General features: G+C 40.0%; 1 protein-coding gene across 1 annotated transcript in view; it reads right to left on the bottom strand.

The window, feature by feature from the left end:
• The window catches only part of KCNH5 (potassium voltage-gated channel subfamily H member 5), a 172,520-nt gene that overhangs the window by 33,868 nt on the left and 112,075 nt on the right, over positions 1 to 26,577 (bottom strand). The window contains exons 8-9 of the mRNA XM_086613018.1: positions 21,819 to 22,018; positions 9,910 to 10,162 (exon numbers count right to left, since the gene is read on the bottom strand). Coding sequence (XP_086469144.1) covers positions 9,910 to 10,162; positions 21,819 to 22,018 — 453 coding nt within the window. The remainder of the gene's footprint in view (positions 1 to 9,909; positions 10,163 to 21,818; positions 22,019 to 26,577) is intronic.

Raw genomic sequence — 26,577 nt, 5'->3', positions numbered from 1 at the left:
ACCTTCACCCTACACATTTTGAGGACTTAGGAGTATCTGTAGTCCAGTCTCATAGTCAGAAGAGCTCCAAGGAGTAGTAGTGTATGAGATGTGTTCCTCTGTGACTTCCAGTTTCCTTCCCTCTGCAAGGAATTCATACCCCCAGACAGCCATGCTAGACACCGAAGCAGGACAAGTGAGGAAGATCAGGACATCAGATTCAAAAATCACATTCCTGACCCAACCGAAACACCAGCATGGACGCAGACTGGAGAGGCTCTTGCAGGTTCAGATCCTATGGTTGCTCTGAGAAGAAGCAGCGGCAGAAGTAGAAAGCACCTTGAAGGATCCAAAAGCTGCCTCTTGCTGCCCAGCTGCTCAGCAGCCACGGGCTGGGCAAGGGCCACGGCGTGCGGTCTGTGGTTGACACCTCAAAGCCCAAAGCAGAAACCATGGTACAAAGGGCATTTTTTGTTTCAGCCTCCACTGATACCCAAGCTCTTTATTTTAGCAGTTATTAAAAGGAAACTAAAATCAATCAGTCAGCGGTGGTATCACTATTGATTTCAGGTACCTCAAGCAACCTCTTGGTGAAGGTTAGTGATTTTATAGTTTTGGGATAAAAAAGGTAATACATTTTAATATTTCCTCTTCGTTTCACTCAACTCTATTTTGGGAACACACACCAGAGTAATAATTTATCCAATCTTATTGCTTTTTGGGGTCAGAGGCTCTATTTATCTATTTCCATTTCTGCTTTAGGTATTGTACCCACTAAAACATAGCCAATGTTTCTCATGTAGAGTAAAATAAAATGTGCAAGTCCTTATCTTCATTTCCTTGTTTCAATTTCCCAGTAAAAGTCTGTATAGGAGAATCATCCCTTTAGTAAGGTTATAACTACATTCTCATTGAACTGCTTTTAAATAATTCTACGCATTTTGATGTAATCAAAATTAACTACAATACATAATACAGATGGTATAATTTATAAAACAAGTTGCTTTAAAATGCTTTCCTTATCACAGAGCATTTCCTAGCAAAATATCATTTATCTAATGTACTGTTTTGAAATTACCCTTTGCAGTTAATTGTCCTCGTCTATACCCACAGTTCAAAACCTGGTTTACAGATATACTCAGCATGCTCAGTTACATAATTTATAGAAAATAGACCATTTCTGAAATGCACAAAATTGCTTAATGGATTTGCTCTCTGAGGTGGACACAGGACAGAATTGAGTCCTGCTTTCAGCAGCTACAGACTGCGGTTAAAAAGACAGAATTCAGTAATAGGGACTATTACGATTTTCTCACTGAAATGTGAGCAAAATACTTGTTTTCTTCCTAAATTTAAGAAAATAAATTTAAGGTAATACACAGCTAGTTTAAGCCAAGGGGGATGCTCACTCCAAAACTCTGTACAATATTGTCTTACAGAATGTGTATCAAAGTCATGGATAAATTAAATCACCATTCATACACTTGAGAAGGTCTCCTCATTGTCTTCAGTTCCGTGAGGCGGTGAGCTGCACTGGGTTCCTCACAAAGGCTGGGACATGGTAAACTGGACCTATTTACACCTCCATGAGCCATCAGTCGCTGGATCTGAATGGTGAAGCTATAAGCTCCTCTTACATTGTGGTTTGTTCTCTTCAGAAAGCATAAAATCTTGGAAGCGTTTAAGGGTTCTTGAATTTGACGTTTTCCCCATACACTTCTGAGTCTCTTTTGCTTGTTATAAATGTGCTAAGGAACATACTGAACGAAAACAAAACCAACCAAACTCTCCAAAACAACATGCCTTTTCTCATAAATATAGAGATTAATGCACTATACTTCATCCCTATTAACTGGAGTTCACTGAGTAGAGAGCGGTAATTATTCATTCAAGTTTAATCTTACATGGTGCAACTAAACGAAAGAAACCTTTCAGGGTTGCAACAGAAAATTTAACTGATAGGTCTGAAACACCAGCTACGCAGAGGCACGTATATGTTGTACACTTGCACAATGTCCACACACCTCCAGGGAAAGCCAGGGCCAGGCTGGGAATACAGAGGTGCTGGGGGCTGATGTAGCCTGCAGACTTTTCAAAGCCTCTCTCTAGAGATTTCAAGAGGTCCCAGCATGTTACCCCGAAATCGGCACTGCCTTGAGTCCTGAGCAGTCTTAACACCTCTCCTGAATGGAGGCAAAGCTCTGGGAAGTCCTCCTGTTCCTGCTCTCACAGCACCTGAAGCATCGCTGAAAAAAGGAACACCGTAAAATTAGAGTGGGAACTGCTTGCATCCATTTTGCACTTGGTGTGAGGAAAGGGAGTCAGGATTTGGGTACTGCTGGATCAAAGCTGGCAGGAACATGAGTGTAAGAATTTGGGAACTGAAAGAACCACAGAAAGCAGGATGACATGTGCAGGATGTTGGTGACAGGCATAATTTTTGCTGAAATAGCTACACTGGTATCATCCCAAATACAGACAAGAATTTGCTGGTGTATTATGTACGTATGCCTGTACATAAAACATAGGTACATATTCATCCATGTTTGTATACAGATTTAGAGACATCATGTAACCATGTAATAGATAATGATACTTCTATACACTATTCTATCTTTTATATTATGATAACTTTCCCATACAGAAGGCAAGGGCAGGTGTTCTCCACAGCCTTGCACCGTCGACTGACTTGCCAGCTTGTGAGACAGTAGCTCACGTCTGGACCTTTCAGGCAGAAAAAAATCTTAAGGGCCTTATGAAACTCCCCAGGAGCTTGCAAAGGGAATGAAAAAGTCCTTGAATGCAGAGAGGAAAGATTCTTGTTAAACAACGTCTCAGAACCCATATATATCTATGTAAAGGCAAAATTTATCTTCCTCCAGAAGAGGACAGAAACTGAGCTAAGAAATATCCTAGTCAACATAAGAACTTGATGGCACCATTGGGAGAAAGTTTGGGCAGGCAGTGAAAGAATAAGTTCTTGGTGGGAAACAGCACTGAGGAAAAACCCATAAAAGGGACCAAGACTTCTTTAGGTGATAATGTGTTTTTCTATGCTGTGCAGTCTTAGCTAATAGACACTCATTTTAGAACATCTCCAAAGTCCCATCAGTCACACTAGCAAAAGCCAGACATGATGAATAATGCAGGCTTTCCATCATGATACATCAAATCTTCTGCTGCTTACGAAAAGCAAAGGCTGATTTTGTTGCAGAATCAGTTAAAACTGTATCGTGTAGAGAAAACGTTCATCTAATCAACTCCAGTATCAATAGCCACAAAGTGACAGCAGCAGTCACAGAAGTGGAGGTCAGTGACCAAATATCAAGTCCCTGCAGCCATAAATACATGTACTGGTATGCACGTTCATACAAACACATCTGCCTGTGTCTATACATCTGTGGTGAAATCTCTGACCGTAGGACAGACGTATCTCAAACTGATGTCGAAATCCAATGAGCAAGGAGGGAATCAGCTCCTGTTACCCACAGCAGCACACAGCCTGTGATGGTTCAGCGAGGAGGTAAGCTCTGTAGCTTCTTGCCACAGGACATTGGGGATGGTTGCATAGGTTTACAAAATGATGGGATGTATTCATGGAATAAAATCTATCTGTGGCTATTAAAAGATTACGCTCTGGGTGAGGAAGACAATTGAAACACAGTTTAATGGAGGGATAGAGAATATTCTGAGAGGTATCACTGTTTGCTTACTTCATCTTCCTACTTTTTCCTGCACATCCCCTATTGGCCATTTGTGGAGACAGGCTACTGGACTGGCTGGATTTCTGGACTTAGCTGATACGAGTTGTTTATGTCTGAAGAGGGGATCTGGAGAAGATGGGGGTGATGTAGTGGTGCAAATTCATCAGCTGTCTCCTGCCAGCTGGGACATCATTGCTTCCTGTAAGCACAGCCGATGATGTGCAGAGATGACTACTAGGCTGTGAGCAAGGGCCCCTTGCCTCTGTCAATGTTTTAGCCAAAACCTCAGTCCTTCCCTGAGCATCCAGAAAGGCCTGAACTCCCTTGAAAATCAGACCAGAGCCAAGCTCTAACCAGTCAGAAATCCAGCTCTACAGCACTACATATTAACATGTAAAAGGGCAGAATGATGATCAAAAACAGCATTTCTGGCACTTGAGAGATGGCCAAAATAGCCAGCAAAGAAACAATAACAAGAGACTGTGCCAAAGATCCAGGTCCAGGCTGGCAGAGGTACTTCACGTTATTTAACATAGTGTAACCCTCCTCATCAGCACCTACAAATACAAAATAAATTTACCTTTCTTCCAGCATTCAGGACCACTGCAAGGTCTATAGCAAAGCAAAAGGTCTATATAGATATTCTCCTGTTAGTGAAGGGTTTATGGTCCCTCATCTCTCTCACTTTTAGTGCAAGTCTCCGAGTACTCCATATTTTTCTAGAAGCCCCAGCTCCTGGAGACAGGATATCTCCATTGTGATTTTACACAGAAAAAAGTTTCTATCCTTCCTGACTGAGGAAATAAACCCAAAAGCATGACCATTCCCACCATCTTCAAAACTCATCAGGCAAATCGGATCGCCTGAAACTGTTAGTCTGATTTAAAAGAAATGTTTGACATGATATTTAAATAATTTTTTCTTTTCTGGCACTGCCGAGACTTTTGAGTTGCTGGGTTTGGCAGTGAAGTATTCAGGTCTAATTCAAAAACATTGCAATTCAGTGAAAGGAACCCTTCTGACATTGGAGGCTGCAGATCACCTCTATAACACACCAGCTGGCACTAAATTAAGATTGATGCTTCTTATTATAGTTAACCATCATGCAGATAGAGATGAAAATATTTTAAATTCACAAAATAATGTGAAAAATTGAACATTCCCTTCAACTCTGTCAGTAAGAGCTAATAACACTTTTGAACAAGCATCAATATGACTAAATCTTACATGGCACTACATATGCCAACCCAGACCTGCAAGATACGACTTATTCTAAGGCACGTGCTTAAGAAGAACTGCATGGTGCAGAGCTGCACATCACATTGCTTCTCAGATCAGTAATCCTTTAAGTATTTTGGAAAATGCTTTGAGATTCAGCACTTAAAAACAACCTGCATCACCTTAATTATTGCAGTCCTGCTAGCTGAAAAACACCCCATCCTTTCCTTTATGAATCATTTTCCTCTCAGTTAATTTAGAGCTTTAACTCATGGGAACAAAAGGGACTTCTCCTATAGATGAAATAGGACACAGGCTGTTCGGTAAATTGTTACCAGGTGTACATTACTAGCCTGGGGAAACTCTCACAAGTAGTCTGCCTTGGTTTACTTCACATGAAAAACAAAAAGAAGTTCAGTATAAAATATCAAGAGCCGATTTGACATAGCGGCAAATTCTGTCACCTTCATTTCACTTGAGAAGTAACCTAAACTGCAACTAAACTAATTAAAATCACAGAATTAGCTACTATGCTATGAAATGGAATTGTACTGACAGTTTTTCATGTCATACATTGCATCACACACAGCCAGTCTTGTTCTGCACAAAGGACATGTCAGGCTGTATAACACCAAGGAAATTCAAAGTGCTGATGCATGGATCCCAAGTTACTAATGTTCACGGATGAGACCTATGGAGCACCTGGGTCTCCTGCTCACTTAATGGGAGCTGCTACTTACTTAATCATCTGACCTCCGAACACATGTAAGATTAAGAGTAGAAAAAGAACCATTCCTATTTTCAGCTGTCATACCAAATTCAAGAAGATACGCCACGTGTGCTCTTGGTTTCCTTAACTCTGATACTGTGTAATATCCCCTTCCCAGACCAAACATTTGGAAGTAATTCATGAAGCAGATCTTTAGTAAGAGAAATTCTGGCTTGCCTAAAAACAATAAATCCAACAAACAACAGGTTGCACTGGGACTATACGCAGAACATGCTGAGAATTAATGTGAAACACATTAAGGCAAATAACAACTTAATTGAATACATACGGGATCAGGACCCTAAGTGTGGCTGAAACATGAGCTATTAAATCTATAGTCATCCTGGCTTGACTATCAACATTGAATTCATTCAGCAGCAGCCCCCACTAGGAATTCACTGCTCAATATATTTTTATCACTGTGCAGTTTGAGCAATATTTTTGATCAATTCCTACAATCAACATTTGAACGCGGTGGGTCATTATTTCTCTGCTGGCAAAACGACTTCTTTAAACCTTGTTAATCAATCTGCCTGGTTTAAGTTACTGCACGACTTACGCAGTCAGCTGCGCACACTGCAGGAGCTGGAAAGGAGATTCCAGAGACACTTACACGAAACTCCTCATCAGGAGCAAATTCAGGTTAATTGCAGCAGGGTGAATCGTTTGGTGCCCTCTGCTAGCAGATGCCATTTCATTAGCCTGGGGGACTTCAAACCCCGGGTCCTTCCTGAGATTTCTCTGTCGATAACACCTCCCCATGCAGCGCAGTGGCAGTTAAATTGTTTACTCCTGCTTGAGACGGTGGAAAATTACTGATGTGCCTTCTCAGGGTCACCTCGCTTGCTAGGAAAGTTTTGATAATTAGAAACAAGACTGCTTGCCCTTCTCCATTATCCTGGCAACCGCAGATGAGTTATGTTAAAATGACTGGATCTTGTTTTCTCCAGCGAAGCAGAAGCCCATCACACCAGCTCTGCATGCGGTGTGTGTGCTCTCTGCTATGGTACCTGCGAAAAGTGGGAGACTGTCCTCAAGAAATGGAGATAACTAATGAGAGGAATGTACCTGGGTATCTGGGCACCTGGGTATCTTCATTAATGAGTCCTATAAACTGCGGATCTACAACTGGATCATTCTCTTACTCTGCTGATTTCTATAATGCTGATTACTGCAGCAGCTGAGCATTTAAGTACAAACAAATGAGAAGAAAACCAAACCAGAGGAGAACAAAACATCACAGTGCTGCAAGTTGCCCTGTCAATCACTGGATTTCACCTGCTTACAAGCACAAGAAACACCAAAGCTGGGGCTGTTGAGCCAGGAAAACTGTTGCTGAACAAACGGTTGGTTGTCTCCAGAGTGGAGTCTGCAGAAAGCACCTGGATGGGACGCCAAGTCTCCTGAGGACACCATCTCAGCAGGAAGGGAGGCTGGATGTGGCTGTGAGAGAAGGGAACGTGATAAGGGAAGACAGAGAAGGGGAAAAAGCAGCAACATCATGGATTGATTCAGGCTGGGACCTGAGGGAGAACAAAACACCGCCCTTGCGACAGAAGCACGAATGTGAGAGATAGAAGATGCACATTCTGAACTTGTTTTGGTGCCACTACCTGATTCACTTTTATGAATACACCAAAACAACACAACTTTTCTCTCTCTCAGCAAGGCAAATAACCCTGCCTTATTAAATAACAGTGCGCTATCAAAACAGTAACTGCAAAGTACCAGTTCCAAAGCAAACTTAGGAAATGGGTGGCTCTGCAATGAGAAGAGGCTGGTAGACAGCATGTCCAGCCACACCCCTGCTCCCATACAAGAAATTAATGAAGATGAGTTTCCAAAGGACACTTACCCCATTTCTACTCTAGATTACTGCTGGGGGATGGGGAAGATGGCCAGACTGGTAGTACAACCCTATAAGTTACTTTCCCTAGGAAACCCAACGTGATGGCAGATGCTTGGAGTATCCAAAGCAGGCTACAGAGGTTTTCACGTTAGGCAGAGGCTTTTAAACCAGGTCTCCCCCTTAGGCAGATTTGCCTTCCTTGTGCTTGAATTTCTCAAGGCAGAACAGACTGATAAAATTTATGTTCTTCACTGTCTGATCTGTAGTTCACTATTTCAGGTGCCACAGCTGCCACTATAAATGCCTTTGCAACTACATTTTCTTCCGCAAGTGAATTTTTAGGATATGACATCTCATAATTACTCAGTTCACTATTCTGTTAAATAATCTGTCAGAGCATGAAAAAACTCCTAAGTGTGCTCTATGACCGCTTCTAGAGGAAGCGGTTTATCTTGCTTTAAGTTGAATGTACACATTCTGCCAGTCCCTATAGTACACAATGAACATAGCTCTGAGTCATTGGATCGCCTGTCAGCAGTCATAGCAGAATTGAAGATGCTTTCAGTAATTAAAGGTAATTCACTTTAACTAGATATGGTTAAAGCTCTCTGCAGCCAAATGGAGAATAACATAGATACTGAATTTACCATATCTACAAGGTAGAAACAAATAAGTTCTGTCATTTCAAACACACAATACTCATTAGTAAATGCAATAAAGCTTTGCATGTAATCCATTTAGTGATGGCTCCTAGTTAAGTAAATTACATATTTATTGTTTGTTTTCACTGTAATACCCACAAAACCATTGATTTGTGTAAATGCTGCTACTTAGTCTTAAAGCTTGTCTTTTTTAAATAGCTGTAAGCAAACACGAGATAATCATCACTGAGATTAATAATAAAAATGAAATGGTCCAGTGAGCTGAAGTACAAGGAATATTTTACTATGGAAATTGCAGATTTAGGAGCTTTCACCATAATGACTACACATCTGAATATAGAAACAGATTCATTCTTACACTAAATCTGTCTTTTTAAAAACTTTTGTACATACTAGAATACAGAAAGATGCAGCATGTATTTCGAAAGAGCGTGGGTGTGCCTTTTCCTGAGTTCATCCTCTCCAGCTGGGAGGACCTGGGGATGCTCTGGGGGAGCCGTCCCCATGCAGTCCTATCCACGTACCTGCACTTGCAACCAATCCTATCCCATTGCAGGACATACGAGCCTTCATCAGCTGCACACTTGTCCTCATTTCTCCTCTCCTCCCCCTTACTGCCAGCTAGGAAGGAGCTGAAGCCTTGACTCACAACCAGTATTGACTCCCCATGTCTGCCCTCTTCCCACATTCCAGCACAACTCCCAAGTGTAGCCCTCATCTCCCAGTGATTGTCCCCATGAGATAAAAGAGGGACCCATGGAGCCCTCTGGAGCCACCCTTAGAGGGAAGAATCAGCACAGAGCTTCAGGAAGGGTGTGAGAGGTCCCCTAGGACAAGGTCACCCACTGGATTTGCCCTCAGGGAACCACAGCTCCAGCTTAAGAGAAGGCAAACAGCCTATATTCAACAGCAGACAAGTTCTACAATAAACGGGTCTATTTTAAACAGACAAGACAGACTCGGGATGGTTTTCATGCAGAGCCACCAGTTCTTCCTTTACATTGTTCTGCCTCTGAGGATGATACCTGCCTCAACGCTACTGCTGACCACTCAGTCCCACCATCTGCTATACCTTTCCCAATCCCATACAAGCTAGTGAGAAGTCTGCATTAGGCTCTTTCCCACCCACTGCTGGCAAACCAAACACTACAGAGGAGTGACAGGGTGATTAACCTGAAGCTCCCCCATTACTCAGACTTCTCATGATTGGTTGGATAGATGGTGCATCCCTCTGTTCATAGTCAGATCAGACTATTTATTTTCTGTAAAGTCAGTTCACTGCAAGCAACAATTTTCCTTCCTTGTAGAGACTGTTGGCAGGTGTTATTCTGGGCTAGGGTACAGACAAAGGTTACAGACCTTAAGACACAGAATACAGTGTGAAGGTGAATGTGGAAATCCTCCTGAGAGACTGGTATAAAACAATGCGCACTTCTTCTACTAGGCTGTTTAAAAGATGTCAAGCACACAAACGCCATTCTCTTATGCTCAGAGACACTGTAACTGTGACCAATGAGCCATACTGGGCAGAAAGAGCATTTCCAATGTCGTAAAAGATGAAGGGTTTGCTTCCAGAGTAATACCTCTGGAGACACGACATCTCCATCTTATGACAACCACTAGCTTCCTGTAGTCCCAGCTGATGTTAGGCAAGACTAGTTAATATTCGAAGTGAAGCAGAAGGCAAATACATCCAAACCACCACCGTTTCAATAGAAATCACAGTACCTAAAATAGCCACCACCTCGTCGTCCTGGATGACTTCTAGTGATCCTGAGACCACAAAGCAAAGAGCATCGACGCTTTCCCCAGCATGATAGATGAGGTCCCCCGGGGCGCAATGGATCGTCTGAAACTCCACAGCCAGGGCTCGCAGGCAGCCGTCACTGGCCAGTCGGAAGGCAGGGTGCTCGTTAAAAACTTTCCGGTTTAGGTGCACACAAATATCTGCTCTCATGTCCTTTGGGCAAATTGAGAGAACCTGAATAAAAGAAAGGTGAAAAATAATCAGCTGGGAATATGACACCAGACCAGCGCGCGCTTTACGAAATAACTGAATGGATGGATCTTAAGATCCACCATCCATCCAGTTATTTCATAAAGCTTCTGGTGGGACTTTTATCTTGAACTGGGGTAGTCTTTTTCTACCATCTACTGCTTTCACTGCAGCTGAAAGGGTAACGTGGAAGAAGGGACTATTCTGTTACACTGTTCTCATTCCTAACAGTTTTCGCACTTGTTTTCCAGAATTGCAGGTGGCACTACTATGTCCTTTGTGGATATCCCTCCAGACTTGGTGCCCAGACTATCCGCCCGCTGCTACGCTCAATCCCGGCAGGAGCACAGAACGGACGCTCAGAGCTGAAGGAGCTTGAAGACATGCAAAGAGGGACTATTCACAATAAAAAACCACCACATTTTGCTCACTTCCAGAAAACCTAGTCTTCAAAAGTCTTGATGCAGATGACCACTTACCAACGCGTATCCAAACACATCTAGGGTTTAGTTTCAGTGCCGTACCAATATATAGTAAGTAACCTGCCCCAAAGGGCTTACAGACTAGAAAATCCAAAGAGCTTGAGATCAGAGCAAAAAGAAAGTATTATGAAATCTTGTGAAATGTAAAGTGAAGGCGAGTGAAAAACTGTCCTGTGAACATGAAGATGTCTTCATAGCGGATCAATTAAATAAGACCTTCAATTAATTTCTTACCTTAAATATCTTTCCCTATCGAAATATTAGCACAAATATACCTGAAGGAAGAAAGCGAAAACGTGTGGATCTTGTTATGTTTGTAAACTCTGTGTTTAATATTTGCATATCTCCTAAACACACTAATGTCCTTATAACCCTAAAACGCGTGGTAGCTACTTGCACTGAGAAACATTTAAAACCTTTTGAAGTTTTCCTAGGATAAATAATAGAAAAGAGCATAAGATTAAGAGCACTCTGGAAGTCTCATATAAAAAAGACTGCAGATCAATAGCACTGATTAATTTCTCATTGTACGGAATTAATCTGGCAGTTTGCTCTGCAGACAGTGTGAGAGGCAGGAACATTGGTCAATGTGTTGACTACCATTGAATATTAGCAAACAGAGGGAGACTCTGGTAACCCTGACTAATCTTTGAGGAAAATGGTCATGTTAATTTTGAAGTAAAACCACGATTTTCATTTCTGTTTAATGCAGAAGAGGTATAAAACATATCACTATGTATTACTTAGTAATATGTAATACACTATGTAATACTTAGTGATATAAACATATCACTAAGTATTACTAAAGATCCTAAAGGATAGAATGGGAAAATCGTAAACAAATTCTAGTTTGATCAATAACATTTAGTCCCTTTCTTATTTCAACAGATCAAAGTTTCTTTGTGGTTAAAGATATAACAAATGCAAAAAGGTGAAGTAGATGTCACTCTCCTATCCTCTGTACTATGACAGTCTGAGGCTAGAAAGGGCTACTGCAACCATCTGTACTAACATCTTGCACTATGGGTCAACTCATGCTTTTCATATTAATCTCAGAACACCTGGTAAAATTATGGCCTAGTAGGCCTTGATTTAATGTTTTCAAACGATATACAGTAGTTGTTCCGATGGATAACTACTCTCTCTTTTAAAATATGTGCTGTTTCCAAACTGATTTTTTAAAATTATTTTCAGTCAACAGCCAGTGGATCTCATCATGTTGCTCGGACAAAAGACCTGCAATCATGGGAAATCTCTTCCACATGTAGGTGTTTATAGAATACGACCAGGTCATCTCTTGATCTCATCTTGAAGAAACAAGAGAGATGCTGCTTCTTGTGCCTAACACTACGAAACATAGTATCTCCTTGGAAACTTCCCCATAGCATGAGGTTTTCTCACTCACAACCACCTTCCCAGATCTACGAGCAAATTATTTTTTCATTTGATTTGAGACAGACTGAGTCAATTTTGCGTAATGCTACTTTTCTGTAACAAAATGTTGTAGAGAACACATTAAAATACCTTGCATAAGTCTGTTTCATCATAAAAATTATTAATAAACACATTTGACAAGATATATTCTCCATAAACCATCATTCATATTAGTAATAATGTCTTGTCTGAGTCACTGTTGATCATATCTCCCCTATCACATTTCCATAATTTCATTAGCGGCAAATGTCAATTTTACAAACTTACACTTACCTGAGTCATTCCATCTACCATTAGAAATATGGACACATTTTATTTTTCCCAGTAAAAAACAAAAATTACTTTTGAGAGGGACTGTTTCACCTCAGCCCTACTTCTGGATCAAACAGAAAGCTCGTCTATATTATAATAAAACAGAAACATGCCATCTTTCTATTTCTCAATAGTAATTTAAGGAAAAATTTTGCTTTCTTTTCTATCATGATTGATGATTTTTAAAATTTTTATCTACTCTTGGGCCTAAATCATGGTTAGACCTTTTTTTATGTTCCTTTAATACTTTCAGTAAGGTAGGAGCTTTTGACTTAACAAGGCCACGAGCTATGAATTCTCAAACACTGCTCTTAAAAAAATGTGTGTATTCATACATAACTGATCTCCAAATCTTATCTTTTAAGCTTCCAAACTGCAGGAAAAATAGTTGAACAATTTCTCAAATGTATCCAAAAATTGGTTAAACTGTTGCAGAGGTTGTTACTGTAAGATTCAGGGATGTTCCAGGACCCTTTGTTTTTTGAAGTGTAAACAAATGGTGTCCCTCAAGAATAAAAGCCACTTGGATGCAAAGTAGCATATTGTCTCCTCACAAATACGGAGTTAAATGCAGAGTATTAAAAGCATTACTCTTTGTATAGATACAACAAACCTAACTACCATCACACAATGTAACACGAAGAGAGAGAAAAAATTCCATTGCACAGAAAAAGCAAGTATTAGAAAGCATAATTCAGGAATTTACTGATGTCATGATAAAGTGATTCTCCTAATGACATATTACTGTATGGAGGTATATGGAGATGATACCACTTATCAACTAGCAAGCAGTAAATGAGTAATGATCCAAGAGTTAGCCAGGAACAAATATTCTGTATTTCAGTTTTCTTGTCTGCTATGCTGCGAGTACTGAGAACAGAAAACGAAACAGAAGACAACTAAAAGATAAACTTAATATTAAAAGATTTGGCAAAGGAGCTTTAACCGATAAAAACAAAGGCAGATATATGTAGGGGAAAAAAAAAAAAAGGCAAAGAGACAATCTCAATATTCAGATATGTGTTTACTGAATGCTCCAAGCACGGGACTTCATGAGCTCCAACCCAACTTTGCAGCGCTTCTTTTTGTGTTTACAAATACCAACGCCACGAATTTGGAAGGGGTCCCACAGATGCCAACAGCTCCTCTGATATAACTATTAGTTGTGCTGTGGAAAGGAGTTGTTCGTGACAGATGTTACACATGTAGTAATGTTCCTACTTCCAAAGAAGACACATAATGTGAGATAGGATCACACAGAAGCATTCGGAAGCTAATGACAAATGGTCCAAAGATCCTAAGAGCAGAAAATGATAAAATGAGCACTTCAAATTCAGATAAATACTCTTCTGAAAATTATCCCTCACTGGTGATACAGGACTTAGACATTCGCATTGTGAAATGCTCCGACTGCGATACATGCAACTAAAAAGACACGAACTAGCAACAACATGGTTGTACGTGAGTCCATATCGTCGTACAAATGCACACATATGGGCATAAAAGAGAAATTCAATCTGAGGGAGAAGATATCCTGTAACGTTCAATCAAGTGTTTCACTATTAGGGAAACGTCTCCAGCAGTAGAACCGAAGTTCAGCTGGGATACGCTTCTTTCAGCAGCGTATCAAAAACCACAAAGACAAATTTCTGAATAGGAAATTTCCTTAGAGATTTCAAGACCTTTCTCAGTGAAACCTGCAAGGCAGGATGTTAAGGTTGCTGACTGCAATGCTTTACTAACTGATGGTTTTGGAGCACACAACTTGGAGCAGGCAGTCTGCAGGGACCAGATGCTTGTGCTGCTACAGAAGTTGCTCCATAATAAATCTGTAGCCACAGACTTTGCAGTCAGCTTTCCCATATCATCCGAGCAGCATAAAAGAACAGAACCTGCTATGTTTCAATGCAAAATCAGGAGAAAGTCAAATTCTACCCAGAGGAAGATCTTCACTGGTTGTATAAGCTGTGTTTCTATCAGAAATGAAGGAAGGTTCCGTGCCACGCACAAACAGTACACATGTATCCACAAAGACCTGAACAACTACAAAGCTGAGAGAGGAGAAAGTAAAGCACAGAATAACATTTAACACTTCTCTGCACAAAAAATTAAACCTTCTCAAACTCAGTATAAAACAATTGCTGAGCTGAGCCATCATCACCCTCCGCTGACAGGCACCCAGCTGACACAAACCACCACACCACCACCCAATGCAAAGACTCAACACCACTGTCATCTCTAGAGCACCCTATGGCATAAGTAAAATGCTGGCGGTGACTGAAAAGCTTGTGGTTGCTGCTAGAGAGTGGGAAAGGCAGTAACCAGCTCTGGAAAAGTCATAGGGAACTGGCACAAAACGCCTCATTATCTTTTCTACTTGAGATCCGTAAGCAAGAAATAAAATTCCCAAGGAGGTTCCATTTGATTTTTTTTCCCCTCTCCCATCCATTTCCTCAGCATGCTCAGGCAGTTTAAGATAAGCCCCTTGAACAGCTCAAAGAACTCTACGGGGAGCAGAGATTATAAAGAACTCAAAGAAAAGCAAATGAATTGAAACAAAAACTGTACAGATTAAGAGTGTGTCCAAACAGCATCTTTTAAGACGGTTTTAACTATTTTGAAAAAAAAAATAAGTCTTTCTCAGCTGGAAAACACTACAGGATGGCTTAGCAAATATTATAGAATCTGTTAAGACTTGTTAACAAAAAGGGCAGAGGCCAGTGAATCGTGAAAGCTATCTATCTGCAGCTCTCTTTCGGTACACGGGATTCTCACTTTCTCGGGGTTGTAGCTAAGGGACATACTGACCGACATTCAAGCGAAGAGCTTAGACAGTCTTCGCAGTGGAATAACAAGGACCGTTTCCTAAATGAATAACTGTAGCAGATATTGGAGATACTAAAAAATGTCAGCCTTGACAATAAATAAAATAAACTCCTCCAACTCTAACCAGTTATAAGCCCTTTTTATTTTGTGGAGAAAGGCCGCTCTGGGTTTTCAGACACATTCAGCAGTCAAAATCAAGGTCAGTTCTTGCCAAAAAACCACAACACCCTCTAGGCACCTGACCAAGTTATTCAGATTTTTAGAAGGATTTGGCTCATTTGAGTATTGAAATCTTTTGCAGACCTGGCTAAAAGTGTTACATTCAGCATTGGATGGAGGCCAAAGAGACAAAGGGAAGAAGACAGCTGATTGGCAAATCACAGAGTATTTTCCTGTAATAATCAGGTAATTTGGTAAGTAACTCAAAGAGGACGTGGAACTGAGCAGTTATTAACCCTGCATGCATTAGGGTAATCTTTAATACATCACTGAATACCTTGGCACTAAGAACTGAATTTCAGCAGTGACAGTGTGCTCCATTTTAATTGCACTAAAATCCAAGGTCACTTGGATTTAAATGCTCAGAAACCAAGATCTGAAAATCAAGTCTAGTAAGTTGGGTTTGGCTTGTTTTCTTTTAACAATACATGAGCTGAACCAGTGATCAAAACGGACAGATTTAGTGGCATGGTAGTAAAATTAACTGCTTTTTAACTAAGTAACAAGTATTAGAGATACTCAAAAATCCCTAGAAACTGGCTCTGGATTACATCAAATTCACTGCGGTCAACACAGATCAAATCTGGCTATGAGTCTGAAAAACAGGGGAAGATGAGAGGCATCACCATGTGTTTTAAGGAATCAAGTAGTTCACCAGAACAGGGCCTGCTGGTTTATCTAATGCACTGAAAATTGTGGCACATTAGTAACATTCACTAATGATCCAAAGTAGCAGATCCCAAGTTGCCTGAGTGTTGTAGAAGTCTCAGAACAGTTAAAGGTTTTATTGCTTTCAGTTTTGTTATAATATCTATCCCAAGCACAATCATTACATGACTGTCTTATAGGGAAATGACAGCAGATTCCTGGGAATTCCGTCATTAAATATCAACTTTTTAGATAAAAGAAAGGAAAATAAACAGAAAGAATATAGCATACATCAAAGAATCTCTCAAGTCACAATATTTTTTGGAGTGACAACTTCTGACACAAAGGTCGCCCTTGGAAGGATGGAGTAGATCAATGGATTATTTTATTTTGCGCTTCTTCTGGAGGTGGCTGAGATGTAGCATTATGTAAAGACAGTCAAGGGTGAAAGCATTAAGAAAGCAGATCTGGAGAAGACCTTTCCCTAGATGTGGTCTCTGGAACTGACAGCCCCTCTGTCAGCTCCGCGCCCTTGGTGGAGTGCTCAGGAAAATGCTCCACCTATCCACTCAGGTTCTTCTTTCCCCAGAAAATAAGCTCATGAGCTGCTCCGTAGCCATAGTGTATAGCCCTAGCGCTTCCTCAAGCATGACAGGTTCATAATTTAATCTGTATCAATCCCAAGATGAACACATCCAAGAGGCAGAGACAATTGCGGAGGATCATCTTCCCTAGCTCTGCACAGTGCATACAGAAGGTAAATAATCCATACCATCCACAAAGGTAAAACAGAAAGCCCCATTGGTGCACAGGCCCCGCTCTTGGACCCGTGTGAAGGACAGTGAGACCCTGACCGTCTCTCCTGCATCCCGCTCTCCAAAGAACCGTGGATTGTAACTGTACCTGGTCCTAGCTCAGCTCTGTGAGGTGAGGTGAGGGAAGACTTCTTGTTCACCTCGTCCCGATCTGCAAGGAACGACCAACAACCCCGCCTCTACAACGAAACAAAAATACTTGTCCAAACGATTTTTACCTTCCCTCTCCAGCAGGGAATTGTATGTAGCTGTCACACCTAATTTGGTAGAAGTTCTCTCTGGCCACGAAGCTCGGAAGCCTTCTACCCCGGTCATCCACGAGGAAATCCAGCCAGCACTTACAGACACCTCTATGTGATGGGACACTGTAGGAATGGCAGCCTGATTCCCCTATTCGTCTCAGGGTATCACTAATTATTACTACAGCTCTTGAAGATCTTATTAAGAGCAGACACGACTAAACTGCACTGTCCTTCTGTAGATTAATGTTTAATAAAGTTACAACCTGTGTCTATTTACCATAAACCCATTTCTCTTGTATGAAAACTTAGTTGGCCAGTAGTGAATAGTTTTAATACTGTGTTATTCTCCCACAATTTCCATTTCAGTCATTGCAATGTGGAATTGGCTCTCACTATTCAAATTGCCATTGATGCTTAGGTTGAGACTAAATAGATGCCTTTTTCTCTTTCAACCTATGGCTCTTCTGAAGGAATCGACTGTTAAAACATGATAGACATTTATTTAATTGCTTTCTGAGCAAATCCTAAGCCATACAACAGCACAGAGGTCAAGAAGAGAAAATCTTTGGGTTTTACTGATATTTCAGAATGCTATCATTAGATGAGACCTTGAGACATCTGCATGTTAGTTAACGGTTGTTCTGCTTTCATGTATAATGACCTATTTCTTATAGAAGAGCTAATATCTATAAATTTTTCATTTGCTGCCTAGAGATTTCAAGAAAAACTAAGAGATTTGAATTCAGTGTGTCTTTCATATATCAAATTATTACTGTAAATATTTTTTTCAGCTGCTTAAAAACGGTCATATACAGAGAAGGTACTGCCTCTTTTCCACCTCTCAAAAAAACAGATTCTGCTAGATGCAAGATACTGTTTAGCACATAAAGGCTTCTTAGTTTTGTCATGGTTTTAGCTCTGCTTATTGTTAGATGAATAACCCTGAAACCTGCAGCATTAAATATATAAAAAAAAAAATCCATCTTGTTTGAGCCACTGTTACGCCAGGAGATAAGAGTCCATGTGCATGTATTACATATATCATCCCAGCTGTCAGAGGAGGGCTCTCATGTTTAAGTGATTTAAGATTATGGATCAGAGGCCACTTGCTTCCCCTTAAGTAATAATAATAAATATGCTAATGCTTTTAGTGTCACTGTTAATTCCTTATTTGTGAACACTCAGAGACAGGCTGAAGTGTTGCGGTTTGAAGACAGGATTTGAAGATGAGCGATTCCCAAGGAGAACGGGGAAGCCAAAATTGTATGCTTAAGACACCATCACTTCAGTGTGGGAGAATAAATCCTCTTCCACATACAAGGACAACAGATTGGGGCTTTAAAATCAAGTTCTTTTTGGGACAGCTTGCTCTCATAGGCAGCAAGGACTAGATCTTCATTAAACTTCTTCCATGCTAACTTCGACTTTGCTGTCAGTTCCCATCTAAGGACTCATCCTTACCAGTTTTAGCCCAGATCTTCTTTGCAACTACACATTGAATATACCATTCAAGGATAGATACTTGAGATTTGATGCAACAAATCTACACGTTAAGTGATTCCAATCAAGTTATTAATTTATATTTTAATTTCAAGCATATTAACCTAAAATCTTTAGTTATCAAAGAAACACATGCACATGTGTTTATTTGTACTCCATCAAATTGCTAGGATTGTTTGTCACCATAGGAACCTACTGTAACACTCAGGAAATTTCCTTCTTTGTTAGTACATTAACCTCCTTGTTCTTTGAATTTGGATTTCAAAAAAAAGCCATTTCAACATGCTGAGTGACTGAATGAAATGTATTATAAATTTGTGGCAAATGATGTTGCAAAACACATTCCAGTGTGACAATGCAGATATATTTGGAACAGTTTAGGATGTAATACTGTATGTTAGGTTGAAAAACATCCTTGGATGATAGAAACTGAGCTGTCTGATGGAAACTGAAAAGTTGAGAAATTCCTCACTAATTATCATGTGTCATAAGCACACGTGTTTTGCAAAATAATGAGAAGTTCATTGAAAATTTCATAAAAATTAAGGAGAGTGGGAAATCATGTGATGCAAAGATATCCAGACAACAGACTGGTCAGAATCTTATTACTGGAGCTTTGAAAACTAGACTGGAAGAAACCCCTAAGGTCACGTCCAGGCTGTCAGACAAAGCAGTGCAAAGAAGCAACTCAAGACCTGGGGCAGTAATCTGCTATTCCAACCTATGTTGGAGCACTATCTGGATCTAGCAGCTCAGCTGCAGGTGCAGTGTAGTCCCATTAGTCTATGGCAATAAGTCTGACTTGACTGTGCACCTTGGAGGTCCCTGCAGCGTGCTCCCATCCACTTGCTGCTCTAGGGTTAGTAGAGATGGATTCCATTTAAATGCAGAGCGTCTTGCGACAGGGCTTGAAGGGGTAATGAAGGCACTAATGCAAGAGAAACGATCCACTCTACCTGACTAGTCTCTGGGACTGTAGCGCTGTCCCTACCTTTTCTCAGCTGGGATTTATGACATTTTGTCATTTGTTTTAGTGAAGCACATTGCAACACCTTCCTGAGTGAAGATAAAGGTAGGAAGGCTGCCTGGCTACGACACAGCTTTCCACCCTTTTGCTGGAACAAATCTTGACTTTGGCTAAGGTCCTGCAGCTGAAAGTAAACTGCCAGATCCTTACACTTGTACAGACCCAGGGATGCTCAGTGCGGGCACCACAGGCTGCTGGTGCTGTTGCTTTTGCAGACTTGCAGGCTGTAAGGGATACAAAACACCAAAATATTCAACCCGGTGCTCAAGTTCTTACGTTTATCTTGTCTCTGTTCTTCTGTAACATGGACTTTTCTGGGAAGTTCGATTAGATGTAACTATTGATGTCCAGATGCAGAGGTTCCTGAAATCCTTCCACTGTTTTAAATAGGTTTTGGATCCAGGCCTAAGTTTAGGCAAGTCTTTACCAAGGGAAAATCGTTAAAAACCTAAGTCACAGATTTTACAGCCATATTAATTATCTAGCTAAGCAGCCACTACTATCTTACAGACCAGAGAACACTGCTTACCATAAGTCAAAGATTATGGCTCTAACTGCATTTTTATAATCTATAAAACCGGATATGTGGAAACTATGGAAGGAAATTTCAGTAATTAAAGCATAGGTTCTCCTAATTAACTGCAAAGCATCATTAAAATCTAATGAAACTGTAGCGGAATAATACAGGATTCTGGCTTAACTGCAAGGAGATAAATGCAAATGAAAGTTGAATTTTCACATGGTTTTGAGTTTACACAGTTAGACTGAAAGCATTTACAGTACTTTACAATATTAAAGCTCACTTTTAACACTATTAATCAGCATTGGGAAGTTAGGGTATTAGTGTGTAAGAAGTTAACATATTAAAGAATGTGGCATAATGAAGCACAAGAATCAAAGAAATCAAAATCCTTGTTACTTAAAATAGTTATATTTGTGATGGTAAACTGAATTTCACAGCAGGTGATTAATATGATAACTGCTGTTTCATCAGCATGATGTAAGACTAAATTTTTCAGTGTAGCGACTTCATCTTGGCATATCTGAACAAGCTGCATCATCAACTCATATTATGCCATAGATTCAACCGAAGCAAGAATTTCAAAGCTTTCCAAGCACTAGACATTTTAAGATATTAATCTGCTATGACGCTTCCTTACCCTCCCTTGGACAACTGCCTTTTAAGTTCTCAGGAGGGAAAACTTAATGGAAAATGGAGCTTGAATGTCTAACTTCAGCTGATGTGTATCAGGCCCACAGAAGCCACAGGAGCATCGCCAATCTCCACTGACCAAAAATCTAGACCTAAAACTGTTGTATCTTGCCTACCTTCACAATATCGCAGGTGGAAACCCTCCCACCTGACTTCAGCTCTCCAAAATATCCAAGGCTAGACAGACTCACCACACATATCACGGAGAAAGAGGGGACCTGAGAGCGGTTCACCTGGCCTGTCCTGGCACACAGCAACTCACTCTTTGAAGATGATTCTCTCCTTTAATCAGCTTTTGAAGAAATCTAAATGACCGGTCCTTTCTGAGGGCTAAAGTCCTGTAGGACTTCTATCCCACATGGCTGCCAGCAGTGACACATTTTCTGTATCTCTCTACCAAAGGCCTTAAGTTCTAGCCGAGAGCTTTTAGCTCAAGGAGATCAATCTCTACTGCCATTAAATCCTATACTAATTATGCTGATGGGTATGTCGATGTCCTGGGCATCAGCAAATGGTCCAAGCCAATCAAACTCATTTCATTGCAACTCACAGATGCCAATACTTTTCAGAAGAATACTGATGTAGGTTAGACAGCAAATTACGTTCTCAAACTAATCTGAAGACCAATTTCCCACTGATTTCAATAGTCAAGTCCATTACAATTATTTAGTATTTAGGCAAAGTAAGACTGGAAAGCAGAAAACATTTACCATAATGAAAAATAAAGGCATATTTCCAAAGCAGCATAACAGTCCTTTTTTAAAAACTTTCTGGTTTTGATCCAAATACAAACATAATAATGGAGGAGCATGCAGTTAAGAATTTGTTAGTAAGTTACATGCTGTTATACAGCCCTGTTTCTAAGAAAGTACACAATGGACACAAACTGTTGCTATCCAAATTGTTACATCACATACTCATACCTTCTCCGTGTCAATTCCTTTAGACATGGACCAGGTTGAGACAATATAATCCATGACTCTTTCACTAAGGCCTTTTGGGACTTGATATAATTTTAGGAAATCCCTCACATTGTTCAGCATCTCATGGTATCGGTTGGTGTTGGCATACATTTGCTGGAAAATGGTGGTGACGTTTCCAAAAATAGTTGCATAAAGAAGAGCTGAAAAAAAACAAAGGTAATCAAAAATAAATATGTGTGCATCAGTAAATGCTACTCATAATTCAAGGATAAGTTCAAAGAAATTTATGTATGGTTACAAATTACTACAAATGCATATATGTAAACTGAAAATTTCTATTTATGTGCACACTCTCATGTACATAGGTGTACAGTTATTTATTGAATTTACTCATACATTTCATATTCAGTGTGCATTATGTTACAAAATCAACCATACAGATAACGTCCACACATGGAGTTATTTAAAATCAACCAGTGCATTTTAACTCTATACCCTACAGCAATCCAAACTAATTTGCAAATGTAGCTGCAGACTGCCAGTAAATCTTGAAGGCACTACCCCAAGAATCATGTGAATCTCCTGTAAGATTGGCTCAGGTAGCACATGCTATGAGTAGAGAATGGCTTCAGTCCCCAAGAAGAAACGAAATGGAGAAGAAAGGAACCTGGGAAGCCTGGCAAGGAGATATCTGTACAAACAGAGTCCTGTGTCAATGGCCAAGGTGTGCATAAGAAAGATTCAGACTGGCATTTCACAGTCAGCCCCAGCAGATGACTTAGGTGTGTCATGTCAACTCTAGATGCCAGTCACTAATGATGCCAAAGAGAAAAATCGGATTAGTGAATAATAGAAAGTCTCATTGCTGAGGGCACGAGGAGGGCACGGTAGAAGCACCACCTCAAACACACTCCTAGAGTTACTGTGCCACCATTACTGTCAAGCTCAGCCAGTTGAGTTGTGCAACACCAAAGAATGACGTGCTATATTTAAGAACATCAAATGTTTTAAGTAAGCCTTTCCAACTGAAAAGGCATGAACCTCAGTATACTATTACAAGTGCAATGCAGTGAACACTATTTGATGGAAAATGGTTAATTTTTGAAGCCAAGCATTTAAGCAAAACCTTAGACGTACGCCTTTGCTAGTGCTGTCTTGAATAGTCGTGAATTGAAAGACACTCTTAAAGTCAAGCAAGTTTAAGGTGCCTTATCGAGTCACAATGTAATTACCCTTGCAAGCAAGCCCAAAATGACATTCTTCCATTAGGTGTCACAGATTTTGCAGAAAAGAGAATTATTCTAATATCTCATAACACCAATGTGCGGCACTTTACTTCTGTTCTTGACGTTATCAGATACACAGAAATGTGTCTGTCATTTTTAATAATCTTTGCTCGGAGGCACTTTACAGCAGAATGCAGCTATGCATTTCCATATTCCAACCGCAGCCTACAAATGACAAGAAATAACCCACTGTGAAAGGAAAAAATGCCTTCCATCTCTCAGTGCATAATGTCTTCCCTCTACACAACACATTTCTGTCTCACTCCAGAAAACTCACTTTGTTTTATACTCATTTACTGTTGTTTATCACCCCTATTTGAGAGGTGGCATTTTTAAAGAAACGTGGTGCTTTCCTAAAACCTGTCTAACAGAAAAATTGTACTTCCATTTCTCACAGTGCTTTTTCCTATATCCACGTAAAAACCAGATGCTGAAGTTCATCAGAAATACGACGTTTATTGTTTTATCAAAGTCTTGGGATTTTTCATCTCAACACACAGTATCATATCAAACAAGGTCACACAATGTGTAGCAAAGATGAACATGAGGTTTCAGTTTTAGAAAGCACAGCAGATTAATAAGCTCTGTGATGTCTGGAAATTAAGCTCTTTGCAAGGGTAGGGTTCTTCCTTGCTTTAATGCTTGTTGTATCAAATCTGCTAGCTACTGAAAGGTTTTCTCTACCTCTATACCCATTCAGATATATCTCAACACTCACTCAGAGTATAAGACTACGTGGATTATAAAAAGTCTAGACGGACGAATGCCACCTGACTTTTTTCTTTCTTATTTTTTTCAGCTTTCTCCACTCTTTTGGACTTTTGCAGCAGGATAAACCTGATGAAGTGTCACTTCTAAGTGCAACATCCCTCATCGTTCTGAAGAACAGCTGCTGATTTATCATGAACTCAGCTCATCAGATATACAAGTGCAGAATATCTCTTGTCTTGCCTCGTTAGATGTACCTGAAAATTAGTGTGACTATAAATGTAAAGAGAAGTCATAATTGTCCCCACAACCCTACTTTTCTGCACGAGTAAAATTTATGCAAGCCTGTAACTACACCTAGACTGCTTATGCAATTACAATGCATACAACCCAAGGGGCCGTGCAAACCTACACATAGGACAATGAAAATATGAAACAGTGCCCTGTAAAGATGGGGAAAAAAGAGATTCAACTCTGACACCTGCCAGGTTGGAAACAGCTAAGAACATCATGGTGAAAACAGCTTGTCTGAAGCAACTGGCACATTTTACCTCCTCTGCAAAAAAAAATTACTCTTTGGCAGAGACAATTTGTAGAATATAGACAATCAGAAGAGAAATTCTAGTTCTGTGTCTCCTAATACAGGGTTCTGGAAAGTTGCACTTCAAAAGAGTGTGTTTGTTGAAGAAATTAAGGATAGAAAAAAAACATTGGATCAAGCTTGCAAAATCACTGGAAGCATTACCCAGCAGTACCTCAGTAAGCCAGAATTCATGAGCCTACACACTGTAGAGTCTGCACAGACAAAATCAGCACTACCCCTTTGTTGGAAATCAAAGTCTTCCTTTGCCTCCTATTGGAAATGGTAAAGACACATGGCTGAGTTCATCTAAATATTCCACTTTTCTTACAGATTACTGCATGGGGGCCTTTGGCAAACATTTAAAGGGAACCTGCTTAGATCTTCACAGCTTTGAAGCTGTGCCTCAAAGATTCTCCTTGCTCGTGGTGCTTTTCTACAACACCACTGGCAGCTGCTGGGATCAGTTTGCCGTTTTTGTGTTTGTTTTTTTTTTTAAAAAAACCATATTTTTTGTAATTTGGCATGGAAAATCCACCTTTCTGTAAATCAGCTCCCCGTCCTTGTTCTCTATATGACATTTGAAAAAGCAGGTAATTAAAAAAAACCTAAGATTTATAGTTTGGCAGGTCTTGGTATGCAACAAAACAACTTCGTGCTGATAAGGAAATAATAAATATATAAATAAAATAATTCACATTGCATTTGTGACACCTCTTGTGACACTGCTCTACAGGGAAAGAGTCCTCTGATTGGGAAGATCTACCGAGAAGACGTTAATCTGCCTTAAAAATACAAGTTACCTGTTTTTGCTCTTCTCCACCCAACTTTAGGCTGGAGTAACTGCAAGAGTTGCAAATACGACAGAGACAGGACAGAACAAAGAGGTGAGCAGGATGAGCTCCTTGTTTGGTGGAGATGTCTCAGCTCAGGGAGCCGACAACATCCGGAGCATGTTAGATTCCCTGTGCAGAGATGCACGTGTGCAGGCATGTGCACACACGTGGACGTGCTGGCAAGCATCAGATGCTGCTCTTGCCTTTCTCAGCCTTTAAAGGTTTAAGGCTCTCCATCAGTGATCCTAGTGCCTGTAATTGGCAAACAAAGACTTCTCAGAGCACCCTTATTTAATGAGCAAACGTTGAAGTGCCAAGTTTGAACCTCACTCCTCACCTTTAAAAAACAAAGGCAGAGGAGCACATTTCACTTTTCCTGTATCTTAATTATTTTTGGCAGGGTGAACTGGCAGTAAAGATCATTTGCAAAAGGTTCTCAAGGATATAAAACACTGTGCCTCTCTTGACAGGACGTGGATTTAAACGATCTCTAAGGAAATCTCTGAAGGTATACATACAGACACTCAATAGTTTTAGTCTCTCCTTTTGCAAGAAACGGGAGAGATGATGCTACAGAAGTTGTAGATGAAATTAATTTACCCAATTTCTTGAAAAGACTAGTTAGGTCAACCTGCATTTATTCACCTTCTCTTTAATGACTCGCATTTCTCCAGACGTTTCCTGTTTTGTTCCGACAATCATGCAACACTCATTTACTTAATTGTCCTATGTGTGTAAATCTGGAATAGTCTTCACTATATTTCATAGAGATCGATTTGATATAATGATGCAGAAATAATTTCTCTCAGTCCTGAAAATGGGGTAAGTGGTTCAATTGTTATTTTAATTTCTATTTTTACTTTTCAATGTTGAAAAATTTCCCCTAAATTATATACCAGTATCTAAGTGCTATATATTTTTATATATAAAATGTGCATTGCTGTATTTGTACATACATAAAACAGTTTTAATGATTAGCAACAGTGTTACATAAATCTTCAGGCCTGTTTAAAAACAAAGAACTTTCTAAAAACAATGACTCAGAGTCACGTAAATTATCCCAAAGCATTTCAGATCTCTTATTATCCTGACTGTATGTTAAATGTGCCCAGATAGGAACATCTGCCTTTAGGAACTGAAGGCTTGATTGAGAGACCTAATTTTCCCCGTTACCTAATTTTCTGTTCTATGCTAGAGTATTATTAATCTAAGCATATACAATATGCCTCTAAACTGTAACTGTAAAGAAGATGAGGCCTTGATCCTGGAAAAATAAAGATCCTAATTTTTGCATGCTGATGCTAGCTGCAACTTCATCAATGAATTTTTGGAATTAGGTATTTCTGTAA

Source organism: Tauraco erythrolophus, chromosome 6, assembly GCF_009769465.1.
Source record: "Tauraco erythrolophus isolate bTauEry1 chromosome 6, bTauEry1.pri, whole genome shotgun sequence".
NCBI classification, from domain to species: Eukaryota; Metazoa; Chordata; class Aves; order Musophagiformes; family Musophagidae; genus Tauraco; species Tauraco erythrolophus.
The sequence above is the reverse complement of the archived record's forward strand: the minus strand, read 5'-3'. Positions and strand labels throughout refer to the sequence as shown.